We start from the raw sequence: 24,463 nt of genomic DNA on the forward strand, positions 1-24,463 counted from the left end.
TGAAAGTGAGGCTGTGGCGAGGATTGAAGGTGTGCACATCGTCAATGGGTCATCTGGGAACTAAAATAAAGAAACCCCCCTTGAAGTGATTAGAAGAGAGACTAATTAATATGTGGGACTTCTGTGGGGAGTTTGGTGCATGAAAGCTTTTGCTCAGAGCTTCGAAGATTAGGGTGTGCGTTTTAATTAAAAGCGGGGCTTCCGCAGGTCCTCGAGAGAGTTTGCAGCTCATCTCCAAAAAGGCAGAGGGATTGTTCCGGCCTCCGAGAACCTTTTGACATCCCCCTCATATAAGACTTTCTTCCCTCTAATACTCATTAGACACCAGAGTCGAGGCAAATCTTAGCTTAAAGCTATCCCCTATCACAAAAGCACTTTACTTAAACTTTTTTGGTTTGTCAGCACATTTTATTTCTGTGGTAAATGAGCAAGAATAGCTGATGGCCCAAAATGGTCCAAATCAACCTCAACTGTTCCGACTTTAATGAGCGTAAACACAGCCACAATTATATATATATTTTTTTCTTCCGCAAAACGCCATTGTTTCCTCCGGCTGGTGCGTACTTGCTGCAGCGCTCTGGAGAGGAGAGATGGCCAGGTGTCAGGGACTTGCTGGCGTGGAATGAGGGGGGGGGGGGGGTGTTGATGAGGCCCGACCTCCCCGCACTCTTCCATCCCAGAATGTCTTTCTACAAAACGCTCCTTGTTCTGGGGGGGCTGACAGCGGCTCGCTTGTGTCTCCTTCGTAACGAGGACACTCCCCCTTCCCCCTTTCCTCCTGGCCTCTCCCCTCAACTTGGTGTCAACCCCCATCCTTCACCCAGTGGTGTGTCAGCCCCATGGAGAACCCCTCCTCATGCATAAGCAGTAACCCCCCGCTGTCCTATAGATCTCTTTGATGCATAGTCCATGTGTTCAGCGCACTCGTATCCGTGACGATTTCCTATCTGCATCCTGTCTTGTGGGCAAAATGCATTTTGAGCAGGGGAAGAGGTCACGCCAGAGATTGTCTGGTGCTTGGTAGAGGTTCAATTGTTGTACACGTTCCTCTCCCGCATAATAATGAACCTACATTATTACTAGATTAAGTCACAGACAGATGGCAGGCCCATGACAGAGGAAGGAAGGACAACAAGAGAGAAGAAAAAAAAGAAACTTTCAGGATTGGCTGTTGCTCAAACTATTGCGCCCAATGCGTGACAGCGTGAAATGGCATAGAGACTGAAACAGGCATTCCATGACAAAAGTGTGGATTGTGTATGTACACACACACACAGAGTTTGATGCGTTTGGGTCTCCCCAGTTTTTTCACACCCGTCCATTTTTTGGTGCCAAAGTAACCAGTGTCTGTTTGTTCTACTGTATGACACGGTCCCTGATAATAAAGTGATACACTGCAAAGGAGGACTTCATTACTGAACACCCCCCAGCCCCACACTGCACCCGCCCCCCCCCAGAATTCATTTCTGAATGGCGAGACTGGAGTCCCTTGCCAAGACTGGGGCTGTTTCTGACTGCAAACAAGAGCCCCCCTCATCCCTGGCTGCGGCCAGAGGCAGCTCCCCGCGGTCCGGAGGCCAGCCAGACCTCGGCGTGTTGCTAAGCAACCGTTAACAGATGAAGGAAGGCTGAGCGTCAGGGCCCGGCCCACCCCGGCATCACCCCATCACAGGCTCGTCAGGATCAGACCAGACGCTCCACACATACACAGCCCAGCGATGAGGGCCCCCTGCATGGCAGGCACCGGGGGGGGGGGGGGGGGGGGGGGGGGCGGGTAGGGGCGTCTCCTCCCTCAGCACCTCCTGGTAACCTGAGGGCGACTCTGATTCCTGCTCAGCTAGACGGTGTCTCCCACCACCACCCCTTCCAAACCGATGAAGCTTGATTCCCTAAATGAAGTCAATGAAGATGTTTTCTGCTTCCCCGGGCCCCTGCACACCCAGAGCATGTTCCATGTCTTGGAGAGGAAGAGGAGGAGGGAGGGAGGGAGGGAGGGAGGGAGGGAGGGAGGGGGGGAGGGGGGGAGGGAGGGGGGGGGAGGAGGGACCGGCAACATGGTGGCAGGCAGAGGGGGTTTCTCTCCTCCGGTACAAAAGGCTTTTGGAGAAGAAGAAAAAGCTGGTTCTTTCCAGGCGCTCTCTTGTCCCTGGCTATGAGCGCAGAGGTTGTTTTTGTTCATTTGTGGTGGTGGTGGTGGGGGAGAGAGTCTGTCCTGGGCCTTATTTGTTTCCTGAATGGCTAATCTGCCAAGTTCATGCCTGTGGCTGGTCACTGAGAAGGGGGTCCTTGTTCCAGCGTTGCCGGGCGGTCCTTGCGACTGCGCCGCTAGTCCCGGCTCCTTCTGCCTCTCATTACCATACAGCTGTCCAGAGGTAGGGAGACCAGAGCTCCGAGAGCGTGGGTCTGTTCCCCTCCGCCCCTCACAGACCTCACCAGAGCGTGGGTCTGTTCCCCTCCGCCCCTCACAGACCTCACCAGAGCGTGGGTCTGTTCCCCTCCGCCCCTCACAGACCTCACCAGAGCGTGGGTCTGTTCCCCTCCGCCCCTCACAGACCTCACTAGAGCGTGGGTCTGTTCCCCTCCGCCCCTCACAGACCTCACCAGAGCGTGGGTCTGTTCCCCTCCGCCCCTCACAGACCTCACTAGAGCGTGGGTCTGTTCCCCTCCGCCCCTCACAGGCCTCACCAGAGCGTGGGTCTGTTCCCCTCCGCCCCTCACAGACCTCACTAGAGCGTGGGTCTGTTCCCCTCCGCCCCTCACAGGCCTCACCAGAGCGTGGGTCTGTTCCCCTCCGCCCCTCACAGACCTCACTAGAGCGTGGGTCTGTTCCCCTCCGCCCCTCACAGACCTCACCAGAGCGTGGGTCTGTTCCCCTCCGCCCCTCACAGACCTCACCAGAGCGTGGGTCTGTTCCCCTCCGCCCCTCACAGACCTCACCAGAGCGTGGGTCTGTTCCCCTCCGCCCCTCACAGACCTCACCTTAAGCACGGCAGCATCCATGGCAGATGGACTCTGGGGCAAAGGCCATTAGGCACATGGCACTCATTGTTGGCCCACCGTTGTGACATGAAAAGGTCATCCCCAGGACACCTGAGGTCAAGTCTGTTGCCAAGCCGGAGCTTAGCCTCCAGCGCGATAAGGAAGGCGGAGATGAGCCAGACTAGTATGTATGCAAGCCCTCAGACCTGGCGGGAGTATTGATCGCTGAACGGAGCGTTAAATGAATGTGCAAAAGAAAAAAAAAGGCTGGGCTTCTTTGAATGTGCTGATGTGATTTAGAAGGATCACAGCCCCCCCCCTCCACCCCCAGTAGTTCAGCAGCTTTGTCAATCAGCAGAGGGTGGATCCTGCAGTGCACACACAGGCAGGGGTGTCAACGCCCCTCTCAAGGACTGAAGCCCCCTGGGTCGGATGAGAGGAAGAAGGAGTTAAATAAGAGAGCAGGAGGAGAAAGAATTGAAGGTCTGCCACATAGTTGTGAGATGGACCTCCAGCCTTTGAAGTCATTTCAGTGTTTCCTACTTTTTCCTAACTTGAAAAGGACTCCCCACACCCTCCTCCCCCCAGGCTCTGTTCCACTGGCCTTGAAATGCTGCCCCCCCCCCCCATTCAATAAGAAGGCAGAACCTCTCCCTGGTGGAAAAACCACTAAATCCTCCAGAAAATTGACCGCTACCGCGGTGTGAGGACAAGACACTCAGTCTGCAGAGGAATGTCTATTTTTGGGAAGGCTATTCCAACCTCTTTTCCCATGTTCCTTCACTCTGTTGCTCTTGTTCTGAGGAGAGTGGCCAGCTGACTCGCACGGCGCCAAGTGATGTTCTACTTCCTGTCTGCAAAGGGAGTTGGTGGGGGGGGGGGGGGGGTTCGAAAAGTAGGTGGCTCTATCTGTCAGAACTATATGTAAGCTGAGGCAAATTTCAACAGATGTGTTTAGACATCTGTATCACATCTTTCCTGCTCAATGGAAAACGTGTGCTTTGTATAAAGGGCAGCGTTTTTGCAACAATAGATTGAAAGCATCAATCTGTGATTTATCTAAGCCACAAATGTTCTTGTTTTTGTGCCGCACATGCCAAAAATAAAATAAAAATAACATGGCAGCAGCGATGAGGTCTCCGAAGTTGACTGAATCTGCCTCTTCGGATCTCAACATTCCACAGAATCCCTGTGGATAACAGGTATGCATAGGGCAGAGTTGAAGAGTTGAAAGGGTCACTGGAACCGGTTCTGTGCTCTTTTCCTGTAGGTCACTGCTAAAACTACCCTGAGGTCACTTCCCAGCTTGGTGTCCCCCTGATTGCGTGAACCATGGGGCCAGAAGGCCAAAGTGCTACTGCTACATAAAGCTCTCTCCACAGTGCAAGTGCTTTCGTTTTTAGCGAGGAGAGATTGCTACACAGAAGGCCTCCCAGCAGATACCCAGCCTCCCCGCCATGATGCAAATACACTGTGACACAGAGTGTCATTAGAAAGCTTTAAAAAGGCTTTATTTTTAGAGTGTTTCGGATCGGGTCCACCGACCTGCCTCAATGCCGGATCACTGATTTTTTTATTGTTGTTTTGGAGCTGTGTACTGTTACAGTGCATGCTCAGCATTTTTCTGAAGGACACTGTGTTCTGAAACGGGGGTTGTTCTCAGAAAAGTAGCTTTTGTCGTCACATACAAAGCCTTTTCAATCTGGTTTGCAGACTCACCTTGCAATGGGTAGGAACATAAGAGACGAGTTAAGTCAAGACGAGTGATGTCTTTTGAATCAACGGCATCCCAGAACTTGCCTTGCTACAGATAGACAGCACCTAGGAGGGTAGAACAGGTCAGCACCCCATCAAGCTGTGTTCAAACTCACAGACGTGACGTGACATGTTCTGACTTCACTTGTGAGGCTGTGAGGAGATACTGGGTGACTGGTCGTCATGGCCGACGCCTCACACCTCGCTGTATCCTGTGCTTCTTCTGATCACAGGAGAGCAACGTGCTGCCATGCCCGTCTCCTGTCTCGAGTGGCTGAAGAGTCGACAGTGTAGACTGGCTTTGAACAGGTCTAGTTGCAGTTGGAATTCATTTGGTTTTGACTGTTCGGTTCCTGCTAAATCAAATTGGATGTTTTCATCCTACTGAATATTTAACTTTTTTAGCTGTAGCTGTCAAATACAAGGTGGTATTCTAAATTTTGCTTTTAGTCAATGCAGTGAATACATTCGATTTTGTTTAGTTCTTTTTTAGGTTGCCAGTTACATTGAATGGCTTCAGCAGAGTAGAAAAAAATATTTTCTTCTGTAGAACAGGTGACTTAATGGCCAGCTCATCTATGGAACAGGATAGTTGCCAGCACTCTTTCCAAACTAGATGCCCAATAGTTGTTCTTGTTCAGTTTGTCTTACAGTACAGTAGGCAGGCTTGGTGCTTCCACAGTTACTGGTGCTGGTTGTTGAGTGGAACACAGTGGAAAATGCATATGGAAAAAAGGATGTTGCACACACATGTATAAAGAAGAACGAAGGAAAGTGAACTCAACATCTTGGTTCTAATGCCAAGGGGCTTTTTACCTCGTAAAGATGTGAATTGCCCTCTTACCATCGTTTTTTCTCCATCCTGTTGAAAACGCAAGATGGAGTGAGTAGGAGGGTATCCCGACAACAAGCCCGGCTCAGGCGCTTGTTCTGGGGAGCAGTGTGTGGGCAGCGTACAGGAGTTCCGTGAGCTAGCAGGCGGACGGCGAAGGGAACACGGAGGAGGGGGCGGCGGTAGTGTTGCTGTTAAACCATGCGTGCTAACACGGATACATGACCGCCACTCCCTCCGGACGCCCGTTTAGACGGGTGAGGTGACTCAACAGCCCGTCTGGGCTCTTTAAGAATACATGAGCACTTCACTTTCTGTCTGCAACCACAACCCTCCCACATGTATAAGTGATGGGTACGGTGCCACGCTGCACAATACAAGATTATCATTATAATCCCCCCCCCCCCAAAAACTTGCTTGCCCACCGCTACCAACACACCCCCACACACATACCTCCCAACCCTTATCCCTAATGATTTTCTACAACTCAAAACTTTTTCTAGTTTCCAGTTTTTAAAGAGACTCAAAAATCTATTTTAATTTTCTGAAGAGCCAAGAAGTATCCTTGCAGACACTTGTCCCACTGCGTCGAGTCACGGTGATGGGAAAAAACTGATGGTTCTGAAGTTCTGCTGTTTGGCAAAGCCTTACTCAGATAACGGTAGTGTTTTTTAAGGAGTTATCTTTGCGGTTTTAATTAGAAAAATGTCCTACCAGTGTCCCTACATAAGCCCCCAAAATAAATAAAAAATGAATGAGCTACATGAACATCTCTTGTTACCAAGGAAAACAAAGAAGTAAGGATTATCTACTCTTCTCAATACTTGTAGACTTGAAAGAGACTGTTGGAGATGGGGAATAATGTATTATGTAACAGTTTCTCTTCTTACTCTATCAGCATCTATTTCACAAAATAATGTATATTTTAGAAAAGTGTTCATTTGAAATGTTATGTTCTTGTGAGCCAATCAGTTATCTCCAATGCTTTGCATCCAAGCCACGCAGTGAATAAACCTTCATGGAAATGATGTTCTTTCACTCACTGACCCTTCTTATTCACCCTTCTTTGTCCTTGCTTTCTACCAACACACGTGTGTGCGTTTGCGTGCGTACCGGAGGTTTCACTGCTCCTCTCCCCCCTGAAATAAAACGGTTAGGACTTTTGACCCCCACTATCACAACTAACACTCCAAATCCCAGGAGGCACCTCTCTAACTGCTGTTCCACCCAGCTGACAGCGGCACAGAGAGGAGTGCTTCCATATTCCATTACGGTCTCATTTGTGCTCTCCCCGAAGAACACCCCTGATCTCGTCATGCATTAGCTGTCACTTTTTTTTATAAAAACTTTATCTATGGTCTTCTCAACCAGTGCGTCATAGTCTAGCTAAACCTCTGGAAGATTCAAAACATTTTCTCGGCGTAGTACAGACCTTCACTGCAGGCTCAAACATGTTTTGTGAAGGTGACATGTTACAACACCAGGTCATAAGATGCTTTAACATACCCTTTTTAACAAACATTATCTACGTTTGCCCTTCCTCCCCTTGCGGTGGTCTTTTTGCCTCAACCAGTTGTGTCAACTCCCCACCCACCTCCCCCTGTATGTAATTGACTTGCAGTTGTTTGCGCTTGTGAAGTGTTTAATTTATGAAACGGTCGTCTGCAGCGTCACAGCGCGGAGCGAGGAGCGCCCAGCGAGGCCCCCTCTGATAAGTTTAACTTCCCGCACTGCAGTTTAGAATTCCATTATCAGAGTTAATAAAAGGGGAAGTGTTTAGAGCCAAAGGGAACACAGTTCCATATATTTCCTGCTCTCTGAGATCAACCTGACTGCGATGTGGGGTGGGTGAGGCAAAAGGCAGATTGTTAGATCTGGCAGATCTCCTTTTTTTTCTCCAGAATTTTTTGAAGGTATGACTGTAGAAGACCTTTTATAGAGTTGTATTCAACCTGATACTACTAATACCTGTCGAGGTGAAGAGCACTTTTGCAGCTTAAGGTGTGTGTGTGACAAATGGGATGGACCAATGAGAGACGAGTATTCCCAGGAGACAGTCCCCCGTCTCGTCTACTCTAGCATATTTCCGCATCAGTGCCACTCAACCAGTCACGCAGAAAGACAACATGATTCCGCAACTTGAAAATGTACGTTACAACCCACAAAACATTCATGTAAAATGTACTTGTACCCCCCCACCATCAAAACACACACACAGACAAGCTGTTTTCACCCATACTAACCTAGCCTCACAGTATATAGCACAGGCTTACACACACATGCCCCGGCCTTCTCTCCCCAGACAGACGTGATGTACACACACACTAACCAGCGCACACACACACTCTTGTTAACCTCCCTCCGGTGTCGGGTGTATGTTTTCAGACACAACCTGGCTACAGTGTACACACTGTAGCCCAGCGCCAAGCTATGGCTGCATTGCTGTTGTCTTGCGTCAGTCACATTACTCCCGCTATCAAATCCAAAGACACGCACCCATTTTTTATCCTTTCATCTTGCTTTCAAAAAGACAAACTTTTATGGATCTGCGTGAACACAGACACACAGCAACTGATGGCAACATTCTTAGTGGCTGACTCCAGCCCTATAAATTAAAGTAATTCACACTTTAAATGTATTTGCCATTGATTTCAGGACCAGTCTTGCCTGTTAAAATGTGAATTGGTTTATCATATACAGTCTGTAATGTTCACAACGCTATTCCACTTCAGCACATCCTCTAACCTTCACCTTTAAGTTGCTGCTTCGCCTGACTTTTGTCGATGGTAGATGTTCATACATATAATTGATTGAGCCCGAGACCGAGCCTTAGCTTGTCTAGTCAGATTCAGCAACAACAGCCAAACATTTTTGTAACGTGGCTCAACCGAACGAGTTCCTGCTCCACACATGAAAAACCGACGCAAGTTCTGGATCAGCAGGACGCCCATGTTCCACCTGCATTCCTGCCACACTGGCTCATCCTTCAGGCTCACCTGTGGATGTGATTCATCTGGCTTTAATCTTCAAAAGGAGAACTGCAAGGGGGGGGGGGGGGGGTTACGTATGTTTCGTCTTCTCTGCTCCCAAATGATCCCTTGTCTTCCTCTTCAGCTCCCTCGTCTGAGTTATAGCTCCTTCCTAGCTGGTGAAAATGATCTAGCTAGGGTGGCTCCAACTTAGCTTCTTGAGTGGATAAGGAGGTTGTTTTTTCGTTTAAACTTTGTGTTTTTTTTATTACTTTTAGACATACTATCTCTGGGCTGCATCTTCCTCTGGCTCATTTCTCCTCACCCCCTCTAGTGCACATGAGAATGCAGATTAAGGCATTGTTAGCAGAGCGTCAGGCCTATAATTTGGAGCTATTTTTACAGGAAAGTGGTGTCCTTTTGCTAAAGTGCAAGCGTGGGTGGTGGAGGTGTGTGTGTGTGTGTGTGTGTGAGTGTGTGTGTGTGTGTGTGTGTGCACACAAGCTGTCTGCCCCGTATGCATAGTGGCCACACGTTCCTCACTCTGAAACAGCCAGTCGTGTTTGGAAAGTGCATCACACACCACTCTGTGTTGAAGGTCATCCTTTATTATAGATGCAACCGGATAATAAGGAAATTACCAGAGCCTCAGCAGTAGCCATGTGCCATGACATTTTCGACGCCTCAGTGCCTGCATCGAGTCTGCTAAGCTTCTTGAAAATGGCCCCTTCAAAAGTAAGGTAAATGTCTGGGTGAAGGAGGGGAAATGGCCAGCATGCACGCTGCTTCTCCCTAATGTTTATCCCAAACAAAGTGCAGTGGATGCTTGGTTCCTGCTTCCTATCTTTCACTTGCAGATGTCTGGGTTGAATAGCATGGCCTCTGATCCAATTAGAGGAGGGCAAGAGCTCCCCTGGGAGGCTGGGCCCATTTCCTCCTGATCCAATTGGCTTGGAACAGCCCTGTATGCAAATTGGAGCCCAGAGGTTGCGTAGGGCTTTCAGGGGATATAAAATATGTGATAGATGGACTCGGAAAGTATATAAGAAGTAGAGAACAATGCAAGTAAACTGCTAGTAATGGGGTCGGAAGTGGCACAGGTTTTTAAAGATTTCACTTTAAATGCTCCCAGATCCTTCTCACAAGCTCAAGCAATCAGAGATGACCTCCCCCCCCACACACACACACACACACACACACACACACAAAGAAAACTCTGCTGCAACTTCTGGTCTGCGTTTCATCTTTATCTGTTTGTTAAGCCAAACAGACACCCCATTTAACCCAGCTCGCGTCTCTCAATTACATAACTCTCATGTCTCATGTCTTTGTTTGTGAATGAGATGAATGAGTGAATATAAATATGCCAAAGCTGATTTAACTGAGTTGCTGAATGAAAAGCAGATTTTCAAAGTTCCAGACTTCGAGATGGACTTCCAGATCAACTTTACAATTATCGCAAATAGGATTTCCCGTCAGTCTCCCTGATAATCTGTCTGTAACAAAAACTGCCCCCTCCTCCCCCTGTTCCATTTAAGCAGAACATCTCCATCTCAAAATATCTGTCAAATTTCCTGTGATAACAAAGGTCAACTTGGCCTTAAAGATTCCAATCTTTCATTGCTCAGCAGAAGTGCCCCTCTCTGTACAACCGCAATGTAAACAATAAGGCCAATGGGTTAATTTCAGCCATCCATAGCACTTCCTGTCAGCTGATTTATTCAGGCTTTCCAGAGAGCAGCTCTTGGACAAGGTTTGTACAATATCTCTGAAGGAGCACTACCACACACGCAACTCCCTTTCGCTTTGACATTGTCACTTCCTCCAGTAGTTCAGTCCTAGAAGTTGACTGCTGTTAAAATCATTAACGCTACAGCTAGTGAGATACTAGGGTATCTCTCTAGGGAGAGATACTAGGGTATCTCTCAATAGGGTGGCATGTTAATAAGATGCATGTAAGATGTTTCTTTATTTAACTCTCATTTCATTGACATTGTTTCTTGACTGCCTTTTAGCAGGCAGGAGAAGGGTACTATAGCCTCAGAGCGTTATCATAAAGTGTGACCTTCACCAGCTTTCAGCTGAGAAATATATAGCTCAATTTAGATTTTGCTGTGTGATAAACAACACACAAAGCCTCCATATTAGTTTAGTCACAGTAATTTATTGTGCTATTATCACCCGACATCACCCGGTCCTAGTGCCATGGGTTTGACCGTGTGTGGAGGAGGGTGGCTGGACTCGCTTCTACACTTTGTATTAACCTCTCGTTTTGGAATGTATTCACTTCAACACATTTCAGAGCATTGCAGTCGTCTTTGGAACTTTCTTAAATTTCCCTCGACCTTGCAGTATGCCAGACCATACAGTACGCCAGACATGTTTTCGACACAAGTCGAGTTTGAGAGCCAACCTGTAATTTACAAGCCAGTAAAATGTTACCAAGGCGCTGTCTTATATTCCCATGGAGCCAGGAGATATAACAAGGAGCCGATGCTGCTTCTCGCTTTCATTGCCTGGTGGGACCTAACCCCCAGCCCTGGGGTCAGTGTCGCATGCGTGGCTAAAGGCTATGCTAATGACGCCCCATGCAGATGATGTCGTTATCGCGCTCCTTGGAATGCCACAATCGAGTCTAAATTCATCAAACCCGGCCCCGGCGCAAGCAAGTCATCTGTCCCCCAACCAGGGCCGTGCCTCGATCCCCACCTCCAGCTGGCCCGCTATGGGGAAGAGGGGGGGGCTTCCCCCGGACCCCCCGCCTCTCTCACGGAGAGGACAATGACGCACAATGACATGCCGGCTTTTTAGCAATGCGCCACTACCCACGAGGCATTTGGTCCCCTTCAAGTTCAGCGCCCCCCGTGTTAAACATTTGCTTAAGGAGGCCCATGTCCCTATCCACATCTGTTACGCGTGAAAAGCACACCATGTTCAAATCCATCTAATCCTACCGAAGAAGGTTAAGAGCATAAACTTTTTACCCTTTCTTCTCGTATGAATTATCTGAAGGGGTAATTCTACTTCCTTGTCATGTGTGCATGCTTTACTCCCATTGCTTAACTCAAAACATGATTCTGAAAGTCTGGCTCAGAAAACCATAAACCCACATTGCCTACTATTTGTGTAGGGAAGCTTTACTGTATAGAGCAAGCCAGAATTTGCATTCGCCCCCCAGGTATGTGTACAACAGTGCTACAAGATAGTACTTTTACACTTTATCTGCTGTTCCAGATATTACGACACAATGATCCATTCATCACGGATCTGGCTGGTTTTACTCATCACTCAAGAATGAAAGAGAGGTGGAAAAAAGGGGAAAAAAGCAAGGGTCTGAAAGGAGTTTGCTCCCAGAGACACCTGTTTTGAGAAGCCTAGTGTCTGTCTGCTGAGGAGAGGAGTGATGCTGGTGGGGGGTGACGGGGGGGGGGGGGGGTTGATAAGCAGGGCGGTTAGTGCCAGGAGGAGGCCTGCTAATGCTTTAGCGTGCGGCAGAATGGGAACGACAGAGAGGTCACCCCCCCCCCCCCCCCCCTCAAAGGGAGGGGTGCCACAACTCCTCCTGCATGCCAGGCATTCCAATGTGCTGTGTAAAGGTTGGGCTGGTGGGAAGCGAGCAGGATTCTCAAAAGACCCCGTCCCACCCCCCTCCCCGTTCCCATCCCTGAAACTCACTAATACAGTTAAAACTTGGCTGTCTCAAAGCCCATCTCTCGCCCACCCTCTCCTTGCTTGGTGTTGCTGTGGCAACAAAAGAGAGAAAGCGAGGAGAGAAGCTTCGGACAATCTGGCAACCCCTGCACCTGCACACCCTCTTTCCTCTCCGGCAACGCCATACACGGGGAGCAGGTGAACTCTTTCAGAGGCACCAATTGTACCCCTTTCAAGAAATTGGTTGACATGAAACATTACAAGCCCTGTGTGGGGGTGGGGGTGTGTGTGTGTGTGCACCTGCGAGTGTGAATGTGTGTTTGTCCTTCAGATCAGAACTGGTTTGTACATGTTCTATAATTATCTGCACATGACCCACAGTGTGTGTGTGTGTGTGTGTGTGTGTGTGTTGACAGATATGGGCTCTATCATCCTCCATAATCTTATTTTTGTTGATGACTCATGACTGACACATGCAAAGGCTGTGAAGTGAAGACTGATACGACAAAATCAAACTACAAAGGCAGGAATCCGTCTGCAGCTCAATTATCTCGAGAACCTGCATAAAGTTGATAATTGCCGGGTGTATTGCTCAAGACCCAAGGACGTGTGTCTCGTGTGATCAATGTTGATGCTTAGATTAGCAGGTTGCGAGGAAAACATTTGAAATATATAAACGTGTTCGCTACTATGTTGAGCTGTAGTAAATGATGGAGCCATGGGTTCTTGCGAGGATTGCGTTCACCGCCAACCGGCATTGCACCAGTAGGTCCTGATGTGAATGTATGGCACACTCTGAATGACATTGTGAATCAAAACCTCATCCTCAAGAACAAAAGCCTGTTTGACAGTATTTTCAATAGACAATATCATAGTATGCATCTCTGATGCCTGTGAGGGTATGTAGAAAGTCATCCATGTTTCTACAGTCCATTTATTTGAGCGACTTTGTTGACATGATACATGAGCTTTAAGACTTGCGTTGTCCTCGAAGGAGAAGTCTCAACATGTTTGGTGGATTCTAGCCTTGCAGACTGTTTTCATTGCCAGGTTGTTCCTGAGCGTAATACTAAATCCCTGTGATCCCATTTGTCTGAATAGATCAAAATAAACAAAATACCTTATTTGAATAAGACAGGGCAAGCTGCGCTCCTTACCTGTAATGGCAGGTTACCAGATTCCCTTTAGTCCCAGCTATTTCCTTAGGAGTGACAGTAATGCTAAAAATGGGTTTTAGACAATGGCCCATATATGAAGATATCTGCATTAACATAAACCATAATATTGGTTTTCATTCGCAAGTTCTTGTTTGTTTTTGGACTGAATATGTGGTTCGAGGGCTGCTAATTACTTCTCACTGGCAGCTCTTTGCTTCTAATAAAGCCTTCCCGGTTGTTTGGCCATCACTTGGGCTCTAGTTATGTTAACTAAGGTGCTTATAATTGTTTGCCACATTGGAGTAGGAATGCCATCCAATTTATTTGTACAGACCAGGTGCGCCTGAAGTAGTCCTAGATGTTATGCACCACGGCCAAACGGAGCATAATGGCCGGCCGTTTTCCAATTTGGAGTCCTGGCTGAACTACGTTGTTAAACTGTTAAAAAAAATCAATTGTTCACTTGTAGTCTATTCGCTGAATTTTACTGTTGGCTTCATTAATATCGTTTCCTCCGTCTGTACACGGAACAATTATACAGCGTTTGAAAAGCAAGTTGAGAGGAACACCTGCCCGATGAGAGAATAGAACAAGAGGGGTTTGGACGTTCTGTTATTTTGGGCGGGGTTTCTTACGCAGACCGCAACAAGTGAGGGGGTCCTTTCGGTTCAGCTTAAGCTGTGGAAAAAAAGCATAATATCCGCCCTATTCCCTCCTGCTTGTCCGTCTGCTGTGTATTCGTTCCCCGCTCGTATAATTGATGCGCTGCGCATACTGTTGAATCTCAGACTGCACCATTTGCCTCCTCGCCACCGGGGAAGATGTAATTTGACTCCTGCGCAGAAGCCAGTGTTGTAAAGGCAGTGGAGAGGGCACGGTCTCTACTCGCCACTCCTCCCCTCTTTCTATCGAATGCTGCGTCTCATTTCCCCCCCCCCCCCCCCCTCATCTCTCTCCCTTGCTCATCCACCCGCAGTCCTGTGGGGTCGTCGGTAGCGCGAGCTCTCAGAATCGGTTGAATCGAATTGATACTGAGCCTCATTCTCTGTGACACGGTGGAGCTTTCCTTTACCGGAATCTACTACACGCACGCCCGTCCGGTGACGTGCCCGAGCATGTCCACATCGGAGATAGTGTCGGATCTACCTGAGAGTACACTGCCCTCGCCTTGTCAGAGCGATCTTTTAACCCCGCAAAGATATTATTTCGGCTTCAACATTTCGTTGTGAAAAGAGAAACCTACATCGGATTACCACAATGGGCTTCTACGGCACTTTAAAGATGATTTTCTATAAAGTAAGTAGGATTTATATACATCTGTTGTCAATATGCACTGTCATCCGCGGCAAATCCGGCTGTAGTTTTGTTATAGTGATTGACATATTGACTCAGCGCTCGGGAAAATATGTTTTATCCCAATGGCTGCATAATACGCTCTTCCGTAACATCAGATGATTCTAGTCATTGCGGAGGATAACCCGCCTTGATGCGAACTCGGATGAAATGTGGGCTGTCACAGTCCGTGTACCTTGTATTCATTAATATCATTGGCTTTGCTTACTTATCCTGCCGGTCTGGGTACGGAACAGAGATTTGAGATTGAGTGATAAATGTCATGTTTTATTTTTATGTATTTTTAATAATCTTTACGGGAATATTTGCAAATGAACAAGAAATGAACCGCTTTCATGTTCGTGTTCTCGACGTCTTTATAGTCACCATATCTGTTAACCGAATCAGTGGATCTGCACCTTGTGTAGTAAATCAGTATATTTGCTTGCTTTGTAGTGATATTATACTTTATTGAAACCTCCCTTTAGTCATCTTTCGTTTATTCTCCACAATGATTTTAGCAACCAAGCAATGGTGGTCTTTGTTTTGTGTGACTTGGTAGGAAAAAAGTGACAGATTATTGCTAATTTCACTTAGTCATTATTACAGGTTGTCCTATTATGTGTTCAACTGACTGCATAGTGTAGCTCTCTGGATTGTCTAAGTTTAATGTTCAAGGGAGTGTTACCATAATTTTTCTTACTTAAAGCTTTGAACACTAATAATAGGTCACTGTGTCAGGTCTTTGTACAAGGCAGAGGATGCCAGTGAGCTTTTTCCCCCAGAATCACACACTGTATTCCAGAAACATAAACAGCAACAAAAGCAGACCAATTATGACTTAAATGAGATTTGGAGCACACTGGAGACACTGGGGGGTGTCTTTCAAGACCGAACATGGTTTTTGCTGCACCCAACACAGCTCTCCAGCTAACGATAACATTGCAAAGTGTCGATGACTTAATGATTAACGCTGCTGATGATCTGCTTAATCACTTGGCTCGGCGGAGAGTGCGAGTCATATGAAAGGCAATCAACCGCCAGGAACGGCACAGCAGAAAATCAGCCTAATAGCCGTTAACGGCTACCCCTCCTCTCTTCGGCACCCGTGTCCACGGTTACGCAGGTCCAGAACGCTCCATACAACACAGGCGAGTGAGGGCAGCTGCCGAAGATTATGGGGCTCATGTTAGGTGCGCCAATCATTTAATACCTTCCTGCTCATTTCCCCACACCGACGGAACATAACATGCTGCAGCGTGGCCAGATGTTGGTCAAACGCATTGAAGACGCCCCCCCCCCCCCCCCCCCCCGTGAAAGTGGCCAGCTTTCCACCCTCCAATGTCTTAGTCCATAGTGGCAGTCAACGGGATTTGAAGGAAGTGCACAGGGTTTTGTCTCATTTCAGGCTTGTCTTCCCCCCGTGTTGCTCGTCTGGTTCTGGGTTCGTGTTATCGCTGCTCTCCTTCCTCCCTCTGAAGTCGGTGCCTGGAGCGTGTTCTCATCAGAATTCTGCCCGCTCTTCTTTACAGCACCCACGGGCTGAGACTGAAGGCACACAGACTTGCTCTTCAAAGGGGGAGATATGATCCAGTGTATGGCTTCCGTTTCTGAAAGGAGAATAGCCCCGGTGCTTACTCCCCTGTCTGGATCTGGCAGATGGATCTCTCTCCCATCACTCTCTCCCATCACTCTCTCGCATCTCTGTCTCCCATCACTCTCTCGCATCTCTGTCTCCCGTCGCTCTCTCCCGTCGCTCTCTCCCGTCGCTCTCTCCCGTCGCTCTCTCCCGTCGCTCTCTCCCATCGCTCTCTCCCATCGCTCTCTCCCATCGCTCTCTCCCATCTCTCAGGCAATGATGGGCAATTCCAATGGATGTTTTTCTCATTTAGAGATGTTTATCAAACTGATTTCATGCCTGTTTGACACAGCCATTGAATAATTGGCCTTTCACAGACGTCATTCAGACGGCTCCTTTTGAAAGACCTCGGATTTCAATGTGATGATCCAGCCCGTTGGTTAAGCCAGACTTGACACTCGTTGTGAGAAAGAGCAGATCCTCTAATAGGCTGTTTTGTAGCAACATGTGATAACACGGGGGAGCTGATGCCACATCGTTAGAGAGGCCTGCAGCCTCTCACGCCCACTCACGACCTCTCTGTTTCTGTCTCCATGTCCAACTCCCTTCTTCTGTTGAAGCTGAGCGAGAGAGACCACTACATTACATTTAGTCATTTAGCAGACGCATTTTATCCAGAGCGACTTACAGTAAGTACAGGGACATTCCCCCCAAGGCAAGTAGGGTGAAGTGCCTTGCCCAAGGACACATTATTTTGCACGGCCAGGAATCGAACCGGCAACCTTCTGATTGGTAGCCCGATTCCCTAACCGCTCAGCCATCTGACTCTCAGACCAGGCCAGCAGGGCACGGTGTGACCGAGTAGAAGGTCCACAGACACAATTTGCCCCTCTCGTCTGGGGTTACCCTTTCCCATAGCTGAAACATGAGAGACGGGTTACACGCTCTGTTGAATGCAGGCACTTAGGAGGACTGCCCTACCCCTTAGACACACACACACACAAACAAAAAACACACACCACACCCTATCAAACAGCACCACCCTTTCTTACTTTCTATTTCACCCACCTACACCACCACCATCACACACACACTTTCTCTGGTGCAGGGACTGCCATTGCGGTGAGATCATCGCTCAAAGAACAGTTAGGTTTGCATACGAGAGCCCAACCAGCACAAACATCTTATAAAACTCAACCACTTCCCTCTTCACACGAAACGGCTCCTAATTTCTCAAAGAAATGGAAAAACGCGTTTGTGCCCTCAGCAGCATACACAATGTGTTTATCATCAAGTCTCTTTCCTCTGCATCTTTCCACGCTTTTTCATAGAATTTGTCATCCATTCACAGTGATCCCGAGAATCTTGCTTCCCTCACTCATTGTCCCTCTATATAAGGAGCTGTTTCTCCCCCCGTTTGTTTGGATGGGCCTTGATCAGTCGTCCGTCTCTCCACTCTGTGAAATGAACCTCCCCACATGGGGTCCTTAATCGAAACCTTCAGCTCTTCACAGGGAAGCCCCCCCTCCCCTCTCTCGTCTCATCACCAGTCGGCCTCAACTCTCCTCAGCCAACCGGTTTTGTCATGACAACCTCAATCAGTAAAGGTGTTTCATTATGGTGCGACGGAGAGCTTGTGCCACTATTTAAATATGCCCCCTCCCCCCTCCTGAAGCATCAGCGTCAATCTATTCATTGATTAGCAGTCAAAGTAGCATATTGGGCGGTTCTCTAGTCAGTCACTATTGTGATTGGGGAATCTAGTGATTATTTCCCCCTCCTCCCATTCAGTGGATCAGGTATGGGCAGAAACATCCACATCTGAACCTCCTCCTTGGCTTCCTCTTTCTCACCCTATCCAGTGGGCCTGATGCACAGTGAGGCCTAGTAAACCTGTTTACGTATGCGAGGCGAACCAAGCATAATGTAGTGTTGTGTTCTTGGCCTTCTGTAGCGCCATGCTCGGGTCCACACGCAAGAGCTCTGGGGGTTTGATGAGGAGAATGAACCGGCGTCACGACCAGGCTTGGCCTTTGGCTTACTGGAGACGACACTGACTGGCCTCTGAAACATGACACAGAGAGAAATGGGTCTAAATGCTTTGAAAATCCCATGTGCCCCTCCCAAGGAGGCCCTTTTCCATTCATCCAGGGCACCAATCCATTTGAGACACTGTACTACCCCCCGCCCCCCACCCCCCAAAATAGTTTTTATTCAAATCAGCTTTTTGGTGCTCGGTGTGGCGAGTCAGTGGACACTGAGTCTTTTGTTTTCGCTGTTAGATGTTCCGTATCCAGGCTCCAACTATGCACTAAAGCAGGACGTGTGTGTGTGTGTGTGTGTGTGTGTGTGTGTGTGCGTGCTTGCTTGCGTGGAAGGACAGTAAAGAATGGGGTTGCTCTATTTTCCTCTCCAGCCATCAATATAAATCACACTATTCTACTGCGGAGGGTGTATGCTTCGGCGTTCCTGGTCAGTGTCATGTGTTTGTGTCCAGGCCCTGTGTACGTCAGCCCTGCTGAAGACGCGTCGGGGCTCGCGTGTCCTCGGGCCCTTGGTGGGATCTCTCAGTCCTGTCAAAGGGCCTTCAAGTGTGGAATGCATAAGTGAAACTCATCAACTTACAAGCAGCCTCGACACACAGCCTTTCAACTCAGCCGGGCTCCCAGGCCCCTCAGTAAACACTGATGAGGAGAAACACTCAAACGTCAACACCCTTTCATTCCTGGGCTGACTGAATAACAAGTGAAGCATTGCGCTTCTCATACATGTATTCCCGTCCAGTGATTACTAAAGCGTTATGGGTAGAGAGGGGTCCCCTGTGATGTGAGATTGCATATTAGAAAGTCGTGATTAAGACTCTTCATAAAGTGATATTGGGTTGTTTGTTGTGGGCATTATTTCGCGGTGTGTTATTTTCACATTTCCATTTCATTTATTTCCTTAAATGAGTACCCTGCCTTGTGCACTTCCTGAGAGCCGCTTGTAAAGGTTGATACCAAGATGACGAACATCCTCTGACTTTGAACGGAAGTAATCTGTATAATAAGCAAATTAAGAATCTACACACTTGCCAGGTTGCACAGCTATAATAAAGAAACAGTAACAGGAGGCCTCTGAATTCGGTGGTGTTTGTTTGTTCTTTTTTGCTTGATTGCTTCTAACATTAATGTATTTTTTTTGTTTTTTTTTTGTCTTGCAGATGAAGAGGAAGTTGGACCATGGCCCAGAGGTTCGAACGTTCCCTTCTGGCAAAAAACCCTGCAAAGGCCCCGATTATTCAAGGTAAGATGTTCCCCCAGGCTCTCCTACCTACCTCTCAAGGTAGGAGAGCGACCCTCCTTTTCCTGCTGCTGAAGGTGAACGCGTGGGAAATCTCTCAAGTGTTCATTTGGAAGTTTGGCCCCATACATGGAAACATAAGCCTGCGCATACAGACAAGGGTCCGTGTGTTGTAACAATAGACTGCTTTGTAGGAAATGCATCGTGACTTATCTCCCGACTCTCCTAAACTGACAGCCCTGACATCCCCTAAACGGACATTTGCCTAAACAAAACCGTATGAATCGACACATGTATTTCCATGGGAACCGTTCCATTATACAGCAGAGCCATGGCATGGGGAAGATCTGCCCCCAGTCGAGGCTCAGGACATGTCTACTGTATGAATAATGAATGTCTACTTGCACTCCTACGACACCCAGCCCCACACTCCCAGCGCTCGCCGCTGCATGTTTCTCGGCCATTAAAATGTTCTGGCCTTCCCTCGTACCTTTTGACTGAGCGGCAGCTCCTCAGGAGCACCAGCTCCCAACTCAATCCCATTAAATATGAATCCATTATGAGGAGTCAGATGAATCAGGTGGCTGAGCGGTGAGGGAGTCGGGCTAGTAATCAGAAGGTTGCCAGTTCGATTCCCGGCCGTGCCAAATGACGTTGTGTCCTCGGGCAAGGGACTTCACCCTACTTGCCTCGGGGGGAATGTCCCTGTACTTACTGTAAGTCGCTCTGGATAAGAGCGTCTGCTAAATGACTAAAATGTAAAATGTATGAGACCGAGCTCTCCCCCCCCCCCAGCTGGCCTCCCCAATCCTCCCGTCGCCAAGGAGGAACTGGAAATTGCTGAGCGTCTTACCCCCCCCCCCCCCCCCCCCGTTTTGCCTTTGAGGGTGGTTGACGTAGAATGCAATTATTTAGGGACTGCTGTATTTGCATTCTGTGGTCTTGTGGGAGGGGGAAAAAATCTAAAGAAAACGTTATTATTGTACCTGTGGTTTCTTCTCATAAACAACATCAAGAACCATTGTAAAATGTTACTGTGCTACTTAAGAACAGACGTGACTTCACGAAACTCAATCAACTATGTCCAGAAGTAGGCTGTTGTTGACTGTGGAAACACACACACACACACCAACAGCTGCTTTTTCTTTTTGAGGGAATGTGGCATTAGGAAGCCTGCCGTCTATTCTCGGCTGAAAATCATGACTGCGTGCCTCATTAGTACCTGCTCTACAACTTTCTCCACACTTGTATGTTTGCACTGCCATCTGTAATTAGAACCAGGTGGAAAATATATGCAGACGCCAGAGCTACACCTGCTCGTTTGCTTCTACTAAAACTCTTATCTTGTGTGTACATCATGTCTAAATCATATCCTCGCAGTGCCCTGATATGTTTTCATGTTAGAAATGAGCAACTCACTACTTCCACAAGTTTCTATTTCCACCTCAGTTCTTGTTGCCCTTTGGGTTAATCCCATGTCTGTTCCTGCAGTCCAGGGCTGGTCCCGTACCCTGGACCCACAACCTTTGGGCACATCCGAACCTCCAACGGGCAGGGTCAACAGAGGCGGCGCATCACCTCCATCCAGCCTCCCACAGGGCTCCAAGAATGGCTCCGAACATTTCAGGTGAGTTTTCACTTCACGGTCATCCATCCCTCTCCCCCGATGCCTGGGTGCCCTCAGGCAAGCACTCATCACCCAGCAGATGCTCTACCCAAATCAATGTTCATCTTGGAGTTAATTGCTGCCTTGTTATTTTGGCCCCCTTTCACATTATGCCACGCAGTGTAGCATGGAATTGGAATTAGCCTACCTATTTAGACTCCAAGATGTTGGTTATATTATTGTGTTTTTGAAGTCTCATCTGGCATACTGGTCTAGAAACAGGACTTTTTCTGTGTACTCCTTGAAATACGCCTGTTTTTGACCGCGAACATCCTGTGATTTTGACGATGGGGACAATGACCGACTTCAGCAACCACATCTGGATGGCCGTCCACATGGTCAATGACAAGTTGGTCAATAAGTCTCTCTCTGTGTTCATGGTGGGTTTGAGTTTGCAGCACTGACATGCAGCTGCCCTGTTTGCTCAAGGTTTTTCCCCTCCTTGTCTTATTACAATCAGCTGTGCCAGAATTGGTTTTGCCACTTATAAACGCAATCTTGAGGGAAATAAACAGGAAGCGAATAAGAGCCTTGGTCTTTGCCTTCAAAGCATTGAGTAAAGATAATAGATTCTTTAAATGCAGCCTAATGTCAAGACTCGTGTTTATTATTTGCACATGGCTGTCTCTCAGGGGATTTAGTCAGCGAGATCTAAGTACATTTGCCACAACAAACTTTCATCACATTTCAAATTTTGTGAACAATGCAGCTTTCTGGTGTTGGTGGAAATCAAATTTTGTGACAATTACTAGCAATGAGAAACAGAGTGAGGCAAAGGAGCCTGTGTTTCTAGTGTCTTGACGTAAATGATTTAATTTACAAGTTGGGATGTGGTCAGATTGAATTCCTTGACGCTGGCTTAAGATGACATTGCATCAAGACCATCATACGAGTCTGTAAAGTCCCTCTCTGACATGTTACATAACGCATTGATTTTAACGCTCAGTCATCTCCCCAAAAAGCAATAATCTTGTGAATGTCTGGCTGGTCCTGTGGGAGCTGGCTTGCTTACTGGTGTTTTAGTCAGGCCTGTCCTCCACACCTACACCTGACGGTGCCCCATAGGGCTTAACTCTGACAGCGTACTATACACACCACATCTGCATTCTGTACATTCCCTATCCAGTCAGAGCATGTACAGTCAGCCCTGTGGCCACAGCGGATGATTGGGGGGAAAAAGGAATTTGGCAGTTAAGAATCATAGGAATAATTTGTCTTATCTGGAAGGAATGTTACGCTGGCTCAGCGTCACTGAGGGTTGATTTGTGGTTTGGTTGAGATGAGGGGAAAGAAGTCGGCCTGTGGTTATTATGGCAACGTCTGTGTGGTACAAACCCTTCCTGAAGAGCAGAGGTCACTGCTCCTGTGGTGAATCTCAACTGACAAATTACAGGTGCTTAGCATTTCTGTCAGCCCCTCTCACACACACACACACACACACACACACACACACACACACACACAAGCCTGTAATCGCAGTCTTACATTTGAACGCTCTTTCAAAAGCAAAACACAGGGCCCCCCAGCCACTTGGTCCAGAACATACATGGCTACGCTACCTAGCATCACCCTCAGCTTAACATTTTTGTTCAAGCATTCATGCTAGAAAATTCCCCCACAGAGCTATAATTACTGCCTTGATGAGGGCCAGCGCTTGATGTGAAAATGGTCCTTTAATGTGCCTCTCGCCAGCAGAGGAGGGCAGGTGCCTCTGGGAACTGGCTTCTGTTGGGGGGAATGTATTTGTTGTGCGCACACACTCACAGGCAGATAAACACACATTTACAATTATGCACGTTAGCTTCTAACCCTGGAATTCCAGTACATACTCTCCAGTAGGGGCTGTTCTCGCACTTGGGATGAAAGTACTTCAAACGAAAATGACAACATTTCCTTAATTTGTACTCAAGTTCAATCACACACACACAACTGTGAGCTCTCACTACTTCTATGTGCTCCTCTCACCCTGTCCTCTCCTGCATGTGTGTTTCAGAGCTGGAGTGGCCCAGAGAAGCTGCTGGCACTGGATGAGTTGATTGACAGCTGCGAGCCCACGCAGGTCAAGCACATGATGCAGGTGATCGAGCCGCAGTTTCAGCGGGACTTCATCTCCCTGCTGCCCAAAGAGGTACCAGTCCTCCGAACCTCCCAACACTTCTCCTGCTCCTCCTCTCTTCCATCCCTCTGGTCCACCCTTTCATCCCCCTCTTCACAGCCTGTCCACCGCTCTGTGGTTCTCACAACGCTGGCCTTTTCCTAGTTATTGTAAAGTGAATGCAAGAAGCCATTTGTTTTAGGTGTCACCTGCAAAGCAGCATGGGAGATTTTGTTTAACCAGTTTGGCCTCTGCTGGCCTCATCAGGCGGCTCTCCGTGCATGCTTCTGGCTCTGCTGCCCGCCCCCCCCCCCCTAACTTCCTCACATAACCAAAGGTCTTCAAAAGAGTAAACTGAAGTAATTCCTCTGTCATCTTCCCCGACAGCTGGCCTTGTACGTGCTGTCCTTCTTGGAGCCCAAGGATCTGCTCCAAGCCGCACAGACGTGTCGTTACTGGCGCATCCTAGCGGAAGATAACCTGCTGTGGAGGGAGAAGTGCAGGGAAGAGGGTAAGTCCACTCTTTAGCCCCGGTCGTAGGCACGTCTTCAGCCAATGAGAGCACTCCGAAACTCTTTATAGCCATGACAGGCATCAGTGCTGCCCCTGCCGCTGATTATACATAATTACATGCGGGATCTCTATCAAAATAACTCCCTTGAATGAACCTGTGAAGCAGTATTCTTGTTCCTTCGTTTTTTCCACTGGTTATTTTATGTCAAGCAAATGAACAACGTACGCATAGCGTACGGTCAAATCTCCAGCGTCCTTGGCTCAGACACACGTATCTCACATGCAGGTGATCTCTCCACAGGCATCGATGAGCCTCTACCTCCCAGGAAGCGGAAGATCGTCAAGCCCGGCTTCACCCACAGCCCGTGGAAGAGTGCCTACATCAGGCAGCACAGGATAGACACCAACTGGAGGAGAGGAGACCTCAAATCGCCCAAGGTCGGTCTGGCGTCTTCTCACATCGCAATGCATCTATCGTTGATAGCCGACAAACGAACTAAACATGATATTGATCCAAATTTCAGCATCCCGTTTAGACCTTTTATCTGTCGTCGATTTGATGCAATGCAGTTTTGAGCTGCCCCACCCAATACAGGTCTTGAGTGTTCATTTAATGGAAAGTCAGAGAAAGGTCAGTTTCCCCACTCTCCCGT

At 48.1% G+C, this 24,463-nt stretch overlaps 1 protein-coding gene across 4 annotated transcripts in view; it reads left to right on the forward strand.

The window, feature by feature from the left end:
• fbxw7 (F-box and WD repeat domain containing 7) overlaps window positions 1-24,463 on the forward strand; it is a 58,194-nt gene that overhangs the window by 21,262 nt on the left and 12,469 nt on the right. The window contains exons 1-6 of one of the 4 annotated variants that reach the window (XM_062477592.1): window positions 14,267-14,639; window positions 19,457-19,539; window positions 21,028-21,163; window positions 23,196-23,330; window positions 23,685-23,808; window positions 24,097-24,248. In XM_062477592.1, coding sequence (XP_062333576.1) covers window positions 14,601-14,639; window positions 19,457-19,539; window positions 21,028-21,163; window positions 23,196-23,330; window positions 23,685-23,808; window positions 24,097-24,248 — 669 coding nt within the window. In that variant the 5' untranslated portion in view covers window positions 14,267-14,600. Of the gene's footprint in view, window positions 1-14,266; window positions 14,640-19,456; window positions 19,540-21,027; window positions 21,164-23,195; window positions 23,331-23,684; window positions 23,809-24,096; window positions 24,249-24,463 lie in introns of those variants that run through there. The other 3 variants (XM_062477593.1, XM_062477590.1, XM_062477591.1) reach the window with 3 other exon arrangements.

The sequence above is a fragment of the Osmerus eperlanus genome, chromosome 14, assembly GCF_963692335.1.
Source record: "Osmerus eperlanus chromosome 14, fOsmEpe2.1, whole genome shotgun sequence".
Lineage (NCBI taxonomy): Eukaryota > Metazoa > Chordata > Actinopteri > Osmeriformes > Osmeridae > Osmerus > Osmerus eperlanus.